The 16,465-nt window shown below is 36.4% G+C and overlaps 1 protein-coding gene across 1 annotated transcript; it reads right to left on the bottom strand.

Moving 5' to 3' along the window:
- Positions 1-1,450: 1,450 nt before the first annotated feature.
- LOC145665760 (uncharacterized) lies at positions 1,451-6,179 on the bottom strand. The gene is made up of 2 exons (XM_081732889.1): positions 6,096-6,179; positions 1,451-2,431 (listed from the first exon to the last, which is right to left on the bottom strand). The coding sequence occupies exon 2, from the start codon at positions 2,424-2,426 to the stop codon at positions 2,001-2,003; it is 426 nt and encodes a 141-aa protein (XP_081589015.1). The 5' UTR covers positions 2,427-2,431; positions 6,096-6,179; the 3' UTR covers positions 1,451-2,000.
- Positions 6,180-16,465: the final 10,286 nt, after the last annotated feature.

Below are 16,465 nucleotides of genomic sequence, written 5' to 3'. Positions count from 1 at the left end.
CTTCTCTCTCTCCCACCATCTCTGTACCTCTCTCTATCCTTCTCTTCCTCTCTCTCCCTTCATCTCTCTCCCTATCTCCATCTCTGTACCTCTCTCTGAACTTCTCTCTCTCTATCCTTCTCTTCCTCTCTCTCCCTCCTTCCCTCTCTGTACATCTCTCTCCCTCCATCTCTGGACCTCTCTCTCTCTCTTCCTCTAAATGTACATTTTGTTTTGTTTTGATTGTCAGCATTATTCATTTCTCTTAGCTTACAGAGCATAAGGAAAGGAGATTACACTAAATGATCAATGTATCGATTTCATGTCTCATATAACCTCACTACTAAAAGTAATAAGAATAGTTTTTCTCTTTGTTCTATCTTGCCTATGAGATGAGACGAGATGAAACAAAAGTTTGTATGGTTAAGCGGATAGCGTACATGTCTTTGACATCTAAATTTTATTCGTACTTATAGTTTTCTAATATCATTTTCCATTTATTTCACAAGTAGCTCTTAATATAGTCATAGACTTTAGTGTTATTATAAATAACACGGAAGAATTCAAAAGCTGAGTTTTAATAAAAACGAAATAACACAAAAGCAGAGCTTGAACAAGCGATTCGTTAAAAATGTAATTGGTAAGTCAAAATACATACCGCAAAGCCGATAATCCAATACAAGAAATACTCAAAAGAATAAGTAATAAGAGGATTCGATTCCCAAGTAGAATGTTTAAAAGAACTTCAAAGTCTATCAGTTTACTGTCTAAGGACTACAAAGAAAATAGCTTTGATGATGGCAAACTCCAAACAAATTCATACGTATCATGACTATCTTACGTAAAGTTTTCCTTAATCGTGCCACGCAAATGTGATGTCAAATAAAATAAGATTGTTTTCACATTACGCTCACAAATTCAAAACCAAGGGAGGTTTACACCAATTAAATGTTAAAATGAGACTTGACATACACTTGCTTACTGTTCTATCCTCACGAATACATATTTTCAAACTAATTGTGGAACCAAACTTCGCCTTAGATGGTTGAGATTCCGGGTTGACCAACTAAAATTATGACTGAACATATTGTGTCTGTAACTTTTCCAAGCGTTCCCCTCAGAGTTTCTTCATTTTACCAATTGCTTTATCCTAAACAAAATAATTGTGAGGTATCACATTTCATTTTAATACACAGTCAAGGGGAAATCATTTCAATACATAGCGAAGAGAGACCACTAATTATTTATTTAATTAGTAAAGAATATGATTTCAAATTTCAATATAAGACATCAGTGGGTCAGTGGTAGTACCACCAGTTAGACTTGTAGTGAACTCTCTTGGAGTTTTTCAAGACGAAACAACATTAAATCATTCATTCATTTCTCATAATTACTGTCTCCTTTAGCCTATCCAAGTTTAAACTTTGATTAGTTTACCACAAGACAAAGAGAAATATTACTAGTGAAAAATCAAATAAGCAATTTTCTTTCTCTCTTTTCAATTGTTTTGAAATCTTCAAGGTTTGTACAGTATAGTTCCGTGTACAGTTTGTTTTCTACTGTACCAACTAAAATTGTTTCATGACCAAGTGGTTAGTATGATCGTCTTGGCTAACTGAATAGTACATCAGTGTTGGACATTTAATATTTTTATTTGTACGAAAACATTTTCTAATATCACTCGTCAAGGATTCGATTCCCGAAGATAGGTCATGTGACAACAGATTAATTCTTACAAGGAATGTTCTAAGAATTTAGAAAAAAATAGAGACTTCTTGCTGAAAAATAAACTCAAAATTCAACCATTCATCAAAATAGAACCTGCATTAATTTCAAGTATATATAAAGGAAGAAGAAACCTTATATGTTTGCACATTAGTTATTGAGACTATTATCAAAATACCTCAGCACTGTTAAAAAGTTGGAAAGGTTTTAAAAATTCAGAGGAAAGAAAACACAAATTTCCCAGCACCCATTCAACAAAAACACACAATTTATTTACAAATATATATACAACTTATTTATTTCAAAAATTTTTCTTTCAATTTTCTTGCCTTCTCTAATCGATCCCACTTTTCCCCTGCCTTCACTATAACCCAATCTTCCCCATCGTTCAAATATATATCAGCTTCATTCGCTGCCCCGCTATTACCCCGCTCCCCCACTATTTCCACTGCTACTTCTTCCACTGGTCGAAGTTCTTTTCTTTCTTGAGTTAGTGGCACTGTTACTTCTTCCACTGGTGTAGTTTCTTTTCTTTTTTGAACCACTTCTACCACTGGTGAGTAGCGCGTCTTTTTCGTCCTTTGTGATGTCCCCTCATCTCTTCTCCTTTTCTTTCCCTCTGCTACATCTAATAAATTATGTATTTTTTCAAACCACTCGATATGGTTAAGGGAGGAGGAAGAAGCGGATGATGATGTTGATGGTTGGTGTTGGGACTCCATTTCTTCTGGAAAATAATAAAAAAAATGTTATTAGTACAACATAATTTTACCAAAATAGTGCAAATTATACTTAATAGAAATAAAAATTCTGTTATTCTATCCACGTACAAAATCAGTTTCTTTTAGCCTATAGTTTGCAAAAGCTATGTAGAATTCTGGCAAAGTACTTTATACATTTTCGAATTCTCAATAAATCTGTACAAGCAAACTATCTGTGCTGTGTAAAACCCAAAGCTGAACGTACCAATAACTTAAGATCAAATCTAGTGTTCCCTCACAATATAATCGGTAACGTTCTTGCATTCAGTGCGAGCACCACCGGGTTCAATTCCCGGTAGGGGAACTATTGTTCCCCTCACAATATAATTGCTAACGCTCTTGCATTCAGTGCAAGCACCACCGGGTTCAATTCCCGGTAGGGGAACTAGTGTTCCCTCACAACGTAGTCGCTAACGCGTTTTGGCTTTAATGCGGATGGTTCCGCGTAGCGTACTTGCTTTCGCTTTTGCGTTCAATGTGAGCGGCCCCGGGCCCGATTCCCGGTATAAAGGTGTCGCGACGCGGACGTACCCGAAAACGCATTCAAAGCAAACGGTTCTGGTCCAATTACCGACGTGGCATTCAGTCAAAAATAATAATAATGATTTTCTCATTTACACCAAACAAATGTCTTGCGTGATACCTAATTTCCCTCTTTTCACGAATAGTATGCTTGCTGAAAATTGTCTGATCTCACAGAATAAAATGTTTAAAGATCGGAAATATAAAATCAAATCAATCTTTCATCATCGTATAAAAGATAAATCTAATTCACCCGCAAAAACTCTTGCACTTGTAAAATCCTATATCTCAATCCCGATAAAAAAAAAACTTATATGACTCCACTCCAACAACATGTTATAAAACGGAATTCATACAAAATTATTTATTTATTTAAAAGTGGTAAGGTGTTCACTTTATATGTTTAGGGGGTCTGTAGTTCAATCCTAGGTCATACCAACTGAACAAACACTATTTCTGCGGATTCCTTATACTTTTTATACTAATACTACCAATATGTTTTCCAAGAAAAAAAATCAAAACCAGTACATTAGCAATAGTGATTTAATACTATTTTAATAGAACTACTAGTGACACCTATCGGCAAAAGTCATAATTAAAAATTAGTTGTGCGTTGAAAGTTCCGCAGTGCTGACGCGTGTGTGACAAAGTTCCGTATATTTCTTAGGTGAGTATAGTATATATGTTTTCAATGTGTAATAAACCATAGCACATGCTTGTATATTCTGTTGGTCTTAATATTCTATCAAAGTATAAGTAAAACTATTGGGTTAAATAAGGAATATAAAGCCTAGTCTTTCAGTGACAGAGCAAATATTTACTTAAGTGGTGCGGTACCACATCATTTCAGGGGGATGAACCCCAGTCTTTCAGGGGGATAACCCCCTCTACTAGTACTGCTGCATACGTTTACATTGAAATCCTAGTGCCAAAAAAAAAAAGACGGGATAAAACCGAAATCTCTCACTGCAAAAGACGGCATTCAGTAATTGAAAAGTTGTGAGGGGGAATTCACTCCGGGTATAGCCCCCCTTTTCCTCCACGCAAAAGAGCGCGTTCACACTGCATTGGATTCTCTTTCTGCATCCCTAACAAAATATTTCGTATTTCATTTCATTTTTACAAAGCCAATATTTATTTTTCTCACTCATTACCTTGCTTAATATAGAGTTAGTATGTACAAAAACCATGTGACTACCATATGATTAAGATTCTGAATACTGCAACACATGTTTAAAATACGCAAGTTCATATTCCCAACACTTCTCACTCAATTATATTCGTTTATTCGTCATGTCTTGGAAAAAGATCCATTTGAGTATTCACTACGTTTCGTGATAGTCAAGCTATTCTAACACGAATTCAAAGGGAAAAGGCCGTTGCTATGATCCAAAATTGAATCAATGAACGTAGTTCTTTTCTTTCGAGTCTAACTGTGGGAAAGAAAAGTCTACACATTTACGTAAAAATTGCAATATTCACATGTATCTTGGAAATTGCATCCACTACAACTAAGAACTCTTTATATAAGTACATTTTTCAGTGTGAAAACACATTGAAACACTTTTTCGCGGATCTAAACACTTTTTGTTCACTTCTGAACACTTTGTGAATACATCTGTACACTTAATACTGACTGATTTTCTAAATATTAGGGATACAAGCAAGACAAATGTCTATCTTTTCTGTTGAACTTAATTATTTTACACTAAACAATATATTTTGAATATTATCTGTAGTAAATATTGAATATGTATGTGTTCTAAAAGTGTTCTTTATGTGTAAATTGCTTATTTTCCGAAAAGACAATCCAATATGAATACAGATTCATGACAAATCATTCAGACACAATGTATTTATATAAAATCTACCATCAACATACTGGACAGTACGCAATTCTGTTTAATCACAATTTCAGTTATAAAGAATCAAAGAAATTGCACACTTGATTTTGCCGTAAAGTCCATCAGTGGCGGTTCTTAAGGGATGTCCCCATACATTTCTAAAACTATAAGTCCGTCCGTCCGTCAATGGCGATTCTTAAGGGATGTCACCACGCATTTCTAAAACTATAAAGTATCTCATTGACGGTTCTTAACGGATGTCACCACACGTTTCTAAAACTATAAGTCCAACCGTCATTGGCGGTTCTTAAGGGATGTCACCACACGTTTCTAAAACTATAAGTCCAACCGTCATTGGCGGTTCTTAAGGGATGTCACCACCCATTTCTAAAACTATAAAGTATCTCATTGGCGTTTTCTTAAGGGATGTCACCACGCATTTTTTCTCTAAAAAGATTAACACTGCCAAGATATTTTTCGTGTCCCCCACATATTCTTAACTATAATATAATAATGCTAATTCCATTCTTCACTCTTTCCTGTGGTTAACTTGTCCAAAAACGCAGCCAAAACGGAATCAAAACTCAAACATAGTCTTCAAACAATTTAAAAAAAAATATATATATATATATATATTTCGTTCCTTTGTGGTGACCGTTCAGGAAGCTAGCTTTTCCGGTGTTGGTAAACCCACTGTTTGGTAAACACGAAAAGCAATATAAGTCAAACGCGGTTCCCTCAGGTTTGGGGGGGCTATGCACCCATGTATGCTTCCCCTCGGTTTTCGATAAACACATAAGGCGTTATAAGTCACACGCGGATCCCTAAGGTTTGGGGGGTTATGCACCCATGTATGCTTCCCCTCGGTTTTCGGTAAACACATAAGGCGTTATAAGTCACACGCGGATCCCTAAGGTTTGGGGGGCTATGCACCCATGTATGCTTCCCCTCGGTTTTCGGTAAACACAGAAGCTGTTATAAGTCACACGCGGATCCCTCAGGTTTGGGGGGCTATGCACCCATGTATGCTTCCCCTCGGTTTTCGGTAAACACGTAAGGGAATATAAGTCAGACGTGAATCCCTAAGGTTCGGGGCGTTATGCTCCCCACAAATTGAAACATATTGGCAAACTCATAGCTCATTTCTACACCGTGTTAATTATTTTCATAAGAAAAAACAATATGTGTTAATTTTCTAGGAGGAGTCCCACCATTCGATACTTATGCAAATATATCTAATCAATTATAATGATATAAAACTTACTTGAATATATTATCTTCTTCTTTGAACAAACACAGAAAAATCCAGAAAATCACTTTAAAGAAACAATGCAGAAGCAAGGCAGAAGCCTTCACGAGCAAAATTGTTAATACAGGAAATGTGTACTCCATTTATATAATATATTTTTTTATTTATTCATTAACATAAGGGGAATGGAATAGGGGGAGAAAAAATAAAGTAAATGAATTTGCCTTGTAATACAGCATTGCCTCGCTCTGCAAAGAATCAGAAAAGAATTCCTTTGTCGGTCTCTTGCCGAATCGAAGGAAATATTTCTTTTCTATAGAGGTAATACCAAGGAATTTTCACACAATGCCTAAAGTTTGAAAAACATCGCCAGCATGTCTCAATTCATACCTTAAAGACGCCAAATTGTCGTATTTTTCACAGCAAATAGTTGTTTACCAAGCAATAAAATTCGTTAGTTGGGTTCAGGCAACAATGTTCCTAAATTTTAAAATTCCGGCTTTATTCAGTAAGCTAGATAGCTATCATTTCAACAACTGTTTCAATAACTTGTATCTTGCCGAAAAGAACAGGACAATTATTGTATGTTGTAATTCTACAGGTTCTTTTTTGTGTGTGTGTTGTTTTGCAGTAGTCAAAATGAAGGACAACCATTTATTCATCAGGTTATTGGCAATGAGTACAAGGACATCCTACTTGTTTGTCCAACAGGTTAGTGGGCGGGGAAGAGGTTGTTGTCCGCAAACCATCCACCAGAACTGGTTTGAAAAACACCCTTTGTGAGGAAAAATGTGTCAGTTATCGCCGTTGGGGGGAGAGAAGGTATAAGCATGTTCACACAGGATGCAGCCAAAGAGTGGCAGTGAGGGGTGGGGAAAAAATGTGTGTCACTTGTCGCAGGGTAGAAACCTGATCACACAGAATGCGGTCAAGAGATGCGGGGGAAGGGTGGGGAGCGGGTAGAAACTTGTTCACACAAGACATTGATGATGGAAAGAGAGGCGGGGACGGGTGGGTTCTCCCGTTCACTCAAACTAGAGGGAATGATTGGTCCCCAATGGTTAAACATTGCAGGCGGAGCAAACTGGTTTTTCCTGGCCAATCATATCGCAAGGTTGTTTGCATAGGGTGTGAGAAACTGAACTTCATTCTTCACCCTCAGTATTGCAATAGCAGTTGAAGAAAGAACACATCAGTCTGCAAATTTCGTACTGAGCGCGGCTGAAAATGGCAAAGTTAAGTCTGTCATTTAAGAACCACGCAAGCTAAACGAAAGAAGTGCAGTTCGCAACAAGAAAAATAAATGAAAATAAATAAATATTTCTTCCTTTCCTTCCTTTTTCCCTCCCATCTTAATACTTTACTCCGTAAAACAAAGCACCATTAAAAATCGTTGCTAAACATTGGAGCTTAAAGGGTGTAATCATATTCATTATTCATAATTTTCTAGTTCAAATAAGACTGTTCAATTAGTTACGAGCTTTACAAGTCAGATCATAATTAAATTAATGGGGAAAAACCTTGTGGGAACTATGGACCGCGTTTTTAAGCCATATACTGAAGTTCTAATTATCTAAATCATAGTTTTAATTCTAATTTAATTATAATTTCAATTCAAGAAACGTATTAAATCATGTTTAAAGCTAGGAACACCGTTCAAACTCGTATCCTCAATCAAAAACCGTGTTGTTTCATGTTTGAAGCTATGGATCGCGTTCAATGACGTATACCATTGCTCTAATTATCTAAATCGTAGTTTTAATTCTAATTTGATTATAATTTCGATTCAATAAACGTATTAAATCATATTTAAAGCTAAGAACAGCATTCAAAGCCGTATCCTTAATCAAAAATCGTGTTGGATCGCGTTCAATGACGTATACCAATGCTCTAATTATCTAAATCATGGTTTTAATTCTAATTTGATTAAAATTTCGATTCAAGAATCGTATAGGAGCATGTTTCAACAAGAAAGGAGGTCATTCCACTTTTCCAAACAACCTCTATTGCACAAGTAATAAAACCACTTCCCCCAGAAACCTCCCCCAAGGACGGGGCCGGTCTCCCCAAGGCCGACACGGCCATATTGACATCGAAAGTCGTTAGGTAATAAAGCAATTAAGGGGGCAATAAAATCTATTGTCTACGAGAAATCTAGACATGACTACTGAGGTGGACCATCCAAATTTATCATAATACATATTGTGGTCCTATACTATAATACGAAATGTTTAAAGGGGTGCACCAATATACCCATGTCTTATGAAAGGGAATGGACACCTGTATACACCCATATAACTATATGAAGTGATAACACCTCATCCAAGGGGATAAAATGAGCCAAAAATCAAACACGTGGTTGTACTAAAATTTGGCAATTTTGTACCCATGAAAGGGAACAAGGTGGACCACCCAAATTTATAGTGATACATACTAGGGTTCTATACTATTATACCAAATGTTTAGATTGAGCAATTTCCAAAATTTAAGGGGTGGGCCAAGGTACCCCTCCCAAAATTTTCAATCTGTGCATTAATATACCCATGTCTTATGAAAGATAATGGACCCTTGTATACGCCCATATAACTATATAAGGTGATAACACCTCATCAAAGGCGATCAATTAGGTAAAAAACCTCCGAAATTGGAGTTTTTGGCAATTTTTTACCCATGAAAGGGAACGACATAGACCCCCAATACTGATAGAAGCACATACTATGGTCCTAGGCTACCACACCAAATTTTTAGATTTGGCAATTTCCAAAATTTAAGGGGGATGGCCCTATGTACCCCTACCAAAATTTAGGGGGTGGGCCATGGTACCCCTGCCAAATTTTAGAGGAGGTGGTCCTAAGTACCCCTATGTCATTGACCCCAGGCCAAGGTCATTGACCTTTGACCTATGACGTCATTGTGACTCATTCGGGCCAACGTCGCCCCTACTACTGTATTCCACAGGTACAGTTCGTCTAGGGTACCCCTACGTGGTCGACTATGTAGGGTGAATGTGCCAGTACTCAGCCTCCTAACAAATTTTAAGTTTGAATGTCATTTTTGATTTTAATTTTGAACAGAATGAGACTTCTTCATGATATATGTATTCATCATTTAGTCTAGTTTACAATGAAAGGAATGTTGTTAATGTAATTTTTAGGATTTTAATAATATTTACAAATTTCCTAAAAACAATTCGAAACTAATGATAAAAACAGATGTAATATCATGGAGCGTTTTTTATTTTGCTACATGACACTACAAATATAACAGATTGTATTATTATTGTCTAACAAAAAAAAACATGATTTATTTCTTGGAAAAACAGGAACAAAATTGTATTGAGCGGACCCTTCGTAAAAATATATGCAACCATGAAGCTAAAACATTTCAAATAGAACTAAAGTTGTTAGATCATAGCTAAATTTCATGACTAGTATATCACAATATCATTTGATCACTCCAGTTAAAAGTTAATGAAAACGCAAAAAAAAGAAAAAGAAAAAGAAAGAAAGAAAAAGAAATAAAATTGAATTATGTCTTCATAAAAATTCTACGAAGTTAGGAATATTTCACATAGAACTAGAGTAGAAATATGTCTCAGCCATCAGTTTATCACCATTATTGTTTGAACACCTTTATTAAGTTAGAAAACGCAAATAAAACATTTACTTCTCACAAGTAATAATAATAATAATAATAATAATAATAATAATAATAATAATAATAATAATAATAATAATAATAATAATAATAATAATAATAATAATAATAATAAAATTGTAGTAGTTGTCTTTTCACAAAAATTCCACGAAGTTGGAATTTTCTTCTTTGCTCTTCCTTTTTTTCTTTTTTGTTTGGCTTCAATTGCTTTCTTCCGTTCTAAGATCTTGGCTATCATTATATATCTCCATTCATCTGACGATATGGCACTTCGTAATTTATTTTGCTTCGTTTCCTCTTTGAAGTCTACACAATTGGTCCTGACCAATATAAATTATTTTCAAAATTTGGTGAGACTTGTCTACTGTTATTTGAACTCTTTTCGGGAGCTTTCTCTATGACTGTGTTCTTAATATTAACGTTGGTGCTCTGAACTTGAAGTAATGCACCATTTTTCAAAACATCGTACCATCTTCCATTACATTATGGACCAATATTTCAGTACGATCTGCTTGACAAGGAAATAGAGAAGGAATCTGCGAGGAAATCAACTCTCAGATGAGCAGAGTTGAAATTCGGCGCTGCTTTTCTTTGATATTACTAACAGTTGATAAATTCCCCATTCTTTCAATAGAATTATTATGAAAAAGTCAAAGCTTCTTCCTCGATATCACTTAACACTGTTTCAACATCTACACCTTTCTCTTCCAGTTTTCTCTTACATATGAAATCGCTGACTGAGCTGATTGAAAGTGTTGTGAATTAATGTCAGCCGACACACTGCAATCTTTTTCCAAACGTCTTTTCACTAAGCTATTTTTAATGCATTTAAAGTAGTCTACAGCATTTGCATTGAAAGAGCACAAGCGACATTTCCTGAAACCATTTCTAATTGAATCGGAGAGAAAAAAACTGTTTACTACCGTTGACATGAGTGAAGAGAAGTGAGATTTTGTTACACATATTTTTATGTTTTTGGGTTGGCTTTGCCAGCCATGAACTGTCTTCTTCCATTCTACCTTGAGGGGTTTGAAGACACTAACATCTGCTGGCTGAAGAATGTGTATTGTATTAGGTGGTAAGGCATATAGAATTATTCAGTTTTCGATGCAAAACACATTAAGTTCCATAGTTGGATGTGTGCGATGCCCTTCAGCAAATAAAATTATTGGTCTTTTAACGTTATTTCTTCCAGCCATTTGTTTATACCATTTGCAATATACTCATAAAAAGTATCAATCCTCATCCAGGTCCGTTTCTGATCTTCCCCAAAACCAGACCTTTGGCATACTTTCTATGATGTCACGCGCTGGTCTAATATACGGGAAAATAACCATTGGAAATACAGTTTCGCCATTTGCAGAGAAAAATAGAACAGTGTTTGTTTCTTTGTCAATTGCACATCGGACTTCATAAACATTTTTCAAACCTTACGATGCGATAACTTTACCAGTTTCGAGGCAAAGGCTAAAACTAGTTTCATCACGATTAAAGATTCGGGTGGGATCTTGAAGAATATCGGATGCGTTAATGCTTTGGAGGTACCCCTCGAGTTCTTTAAACCACTTCCAAATAAATTCTTCGGTGACTATTGCTCTTGCCTTCGGGAACTCTGCAAACTAATTCTGAGTTTCCTCGTAAGAACAATTTATACCATTTCTCTCCTAGATAGCTCTCTTTGAAAGGTTTCTTTCTATGTCACTTTTTACAATGTTGTATACTGTATTCAATATATCCATTTTATTTTGCCCAAATCCGACTTTGGCTATTTCAGTAATTCACTGAACTAGTTTATTTTCTTCTGGTAGTGTTAACACTGGATCTGGTCCCATTTTCCTTTTCTTTTCATGTACTCTACCATGAATCCTATCTTGCAGTGTGTTGGAAGAAACATTGAATGTTCTGCTAGCTTCACGTATAGTCATTCCATTTTCTACAGCCCTCAGTGCATTGTAGAGAGACTCTTCTAAGTACTGGTGAATTGACCACCGTTTTCATTTCTGAACTTCCATTTTTCTTCCTTTTTCATTCATTTATATTTACTTACATGAAATGAGTAAGTGTGAACCTGGTTTTAGCACATTTGGATATTGGTATTTAAAATTGCAGTAAATTTACCAACAGGGATGACTTTTGGCTTTCGAGGCACCAGTACTCGGCCTTTGCATTTCTACCGGGGCTGACTACTGGAAAAACAAAGATTTGTGAGTCATGCTGTATATTATTAACAGAAGGGAAGTGAATACTTGGTCTGGGCATGTGATGGACGAAATTGCACACACATGCGATAATTCCAGTACTCAGCCCCGGGGGCTGATTATTAGAAAATCACTCATTTTTCAATTCCAGTACTCGGCCCCCCCTATACAAACGAAATGCTCAAAATCTACAAAAATATTTTTTCTGTTTTCATTTCCTTAATATATACAAATTAAAAAATAAAAAGAATATTTATTATTTTTACATTAGATAACAAATACACACTTGTAACAAAAAGTCTCGTCTGTTATTTTTTACGTAGCAGATTCACGCATTACAACATAGCGTCTTCTTTGTCCACCTATTGCTGCGACACTAGGTGACATTTAGGTGTGACATGTGATCGGCTGTGTACAGGATGCATGTTTAAAAGCTAAGGTTCATATTGATAAGGGTCAAAACGTAACGTTTTCTTATTTTTGTTTCAAAAATGCGTAAATGGCTGACTACCGGTGAGGGGCTGACTAGTGGCACATTCACCCTATATGGCCCTTATATATATGTAGATGAACAAAGGTAGGTGAAGTGGGTGTTGGGGAAGGGAGCGCCGAATTCTACCTTGTCCCGGGCACCGAAATCTCTAGCTACGGCTCTGATTGACCGTGAGCAAGGGGCTCCCAAAAATTTTAAAAATTACTGGAAAACTTTTTACCATAAAAGTTAACAAAAACGACATGAATCACTCCTATATAATTTATGGATCCTTTTGAACATGTTGAGAGAGAGCCCATCATAAAAGTTTTGGTGGGTCCGCTTGTATTTGCCGCTCCAGGGCCCCCAATGGTTTTAATCCGGCCCTGTATATTTTCTATATGGAAAACAACGGTGCTGTAAAATGTAAATTATTATTTAATTTCAAGTTATGGCATTATTTGAGATTTCAATTTAGCTGAATACTTCAATATTAACAAAAGTATAAAGCAGAGTGGAGAATCAGGAATCTTTCAAGGGTTGAATTACGAAAAATCTGAGAGGCTGTTTTCGCAACATCATGGGCTGGCAATGCTGGTCTGGGATTAGTTGACTGTATTCCTGGTGCTCGACGTGTTATCGTCCTTCGTTTCCTTACTATCATATGCGAGGAGTGCGTGACGTGTGCGTATTACGACCCGCTCGGGAGAGTAATACTCCCGGAAGTACGTTTTTTCGCGCGCTACTCTAGCCAGCTGTTTTACGCGCTATCCTAGTCAGTTGTTTTAAGTTGGTCACAAAATCTATATCATTTAGTAAAGGGGAACAAAACGAGCCTTATATCATGGAATACAAGGGCAACAAAACGAGCCCTGCGGGGCTTCTAACCCGTTCCTACTACTACTACTACTTATCTGCACGAAAGTAAGTAAATCACATTTTTGAGTATTATTGTCGTATTATTTTGATTTAAAAAGTGTTATAAAAGTGTAAAAAAAATGTTAAAAAAAACTTTCCTCGGGCAGGGTTTGAACTCACGCCAAAAGAGATTATCGTTACCAGCATATAGCGCTAGTTCACTCGACCACGAGGACCGACAACAACAAACGTCTGAATTCTGCTATTTGAATGCAACGTGGCAAGACATAGATAACGCCAACCAATCAGAACTGTGTTTTTCGTTCCTACTTCCGGGAGTATTACTCTCCTGAACTAGTCCTTGCGTATTTGTTCATGTACCGTAACTTACGATACGAGGCGGAGGGCCCACTAAAAAATTCACTGTCTAGGGCTCACCGGGAAATTCCCCGGTTTCCCGCCTGGCCAGTACGGCCCTGCCTTACATCCTCATTCACTTGCTTTAATCATAGTGTCCCTCAGTTTAAGGCCAGTTTTAGACGGAAGCATTTATCGTAGCATTTCTCGTAGCAGATGTGCTGCCAAAAATCTCGTATAATATTCTATGGCATCAAAAGTATATTGTGCTTTTACACGGTAGCATTTTGATAAGCATTTCGTCGTGACGCAGCAAACAAATCACTGGAGAAGAGCGCAATTATGGCTCCAAACCTAAAAACAAATATTTCAGTCACTATTTCTTCTAAAGTCCTTTTTCGCATATGGTTATTATGATACAAAGGACATTTAACGGTGCAGTTATACTATACAGATCCATAGATTTTAAAATTTACAGAAGAAATTTCTAATGTTTTAATAGAGTAGTGTATAAGTAATGAAAATATGGTGTGCACTTACATCTGAGATGCGTATTTATGTGGAAATATAGAAATTAAAGTCGAACCAGAAATGCACGTAATTTTCAATAAGCTGCCATAAAATTTTGGCAAGTCTGTAATTTCCCCATTTTGTATCGTAAACAGAACCCAATCATCCCCATCGGGGCTTCTAACCCATTCCCACTGCTGCTGCTACTACTACCACTACTACTACTACTACTGCTGCTGCTGCTGCTACCACTACTACTCCTATTCCAACTACTACTGCTACCCGTTGCTACTCCTACTACTCTTACTATTACTACATCTACTGCTACTGTTACTATTACTGAGTACTCCTACTACTACTATTACTACTACTTCTCCTCCTCCTCCTCCTCCTCCTCCTACTACTACTACTTACCTCTACTACTATTACTCTTACTACTACAACTACTACTACTTACTACTACTACTATTAATACACCTACTACTACTTACTCCTCCTCCTCCTACTACTATTACTACTACTTATACTATGGATCTGTATAGTAAAACTACACGTCACCACCTGTTAAAGTGAACCTGCACCGGAGAATGCAAGAGCACACCAATAATTGAAACGAGAAAGTTTTTTAAATGAATTTATGTGTGTATCCGTATAGTGAAACTGCACGCTATTAACTTTGTACAAACAAGGATGTTCTTCATATTTTTTAATCAACATAATAATAGTATCCCTACTCCAACTCATTTTCTTTACTACAATTCAATTTCCCACACATCGCTTCCTTTTAACACACCATGGCGCTGCAATCGGACCAGAACTGCTGGGGAAAATGCTAGGCTAGTCTTAGACGAAAGCATTTATCGTAGCATTTCTCGTAGCAGATATGCTGCCAAAAATCTCGTATAATATTCTATGGCATCAAAAGTATATTGTGCTTTTACACGGTAGCATTTTGATAAGCATTCTGTCGTGACGTAGCAAACAAATCACTGGAGAAGAGCGCAATTATGACTCCAAAACTAAAAACAGATATTTCAGTCACTATTTCTTAAAGCCCTTTTTCGCATATGCTTATTTTGATACAAAATACTTTTAACGGTGCAGTTATACTATACAGATCCATAAATTATAAAATTTACAGGAGAAATTTCTAATATTTTAATAGAGTAGTATATAAGTAATGGAAGTATGGTGTGCACTTACATCTGTGATGCGTATTTACGTGGAAATATAGAAATTAAAAGTCGAACCCGAATTGCACGTAATCTTCAATAAGCTGCCATGAAATTTTGGCAAGTCTATAATTTCCCATTTTGTATCAAGAACAGAACCCAACCAACCCTTTCGGGGCTTCTAACCCGTTCCCAATACTACTACTACTACCACTACTACTCCTACTCCTACTTCAACTACTACTACTATCCGTTCCTACTTCTATTCCTACTACTACTACTACTCTTACAATTACTACACCTACTCCTACTGTTACAATTACTAAGTACGGTACTCTTACTACTACTTACTCCTCCTACTCCTCCTACTACTACTACTTACTTCTACTACTATTACACTTACTACTACTTACTCCTCCTACTCCTACTATTACTTACTTCTACTACTATTACTCTTACTACTACTACTACTACTACTACTACTACTACTACTTACTCCTCCTCCTCCTCCTCCTCCTCCTACTACTACTACTACTACTTACTCCTCCTCCTCCTCCTCCTCCTCCTACTACTACTACTACTACTTATACTATGGATCCGTATAGTAAAACTACACCTTGCCAGTTGTCTTGCAGAAGACCTGTTAAAGTGAACCTGCACCGGAGAATGCAAGAGCACACCTCAGAAATGATTGCTGAAGGTACAATAAGTGAAACGAGAAAGTTTTTGTTTTTTTTTAATTGAATTTCTGTGTGGATCCGTATACTGAAACTGCACGCTTTTAACTTTGTACAAATAAGGATGTTCCTCATATTTTTTAATCAACATAATAATAGTATCCCTAAACTCATTTTTCTTTACTACAAGTCAATTTTCGCTTCCTTTTAACACACCACGGCGCTGCAATCGGAGAAGAAATGCTGGGGAAAATGCTACGAAATAGAGCAGGTTCTATCGGCAAGAAATGCCATAGGATATGCCATGGCATGGGAAATGCTATAGCATTTGCTACTTTACACGGTAGGATATCGATGATACGATTTTTGCTACGAGAAATGCTACGATAAATGCTTCCGTCTAAAACTAGCCTAACAGGCATATTAATCGTGGGACTTTAAAGTGAAAGATTTCATTTCATTTCCAATGAAATGTATTGTTCAT

The sequence above is a fragment of the Thermobia domestica genome, chromosome 12 (assembly GCF_964235325.1).
Source record: "Thermobia domestica chromosome 12, izTheDome1.hap1.1, whole genome shotgun sequence".
Lineage (NCBI taxonomy): Eukaryota > Metazoa > Arthropoda > Insecta > Zygentoma > Lepismatidae > Thermobia > Thermobia domestica.
Note: the sequence above shows the minus strand (reverse complement) of the source record. Positions and strands in the feature narration are given on the sequence as shown.

Bases quoted from the DNA above. Each gene is read 5' to 3' on its own strand.
- LOC145665760 (XM_081732889.1), bottom strand. From the start codon at position 2,426: ATGGAGTCCCAACACCAACCATCAACATCATCATCCGCTTCTTCCTCC.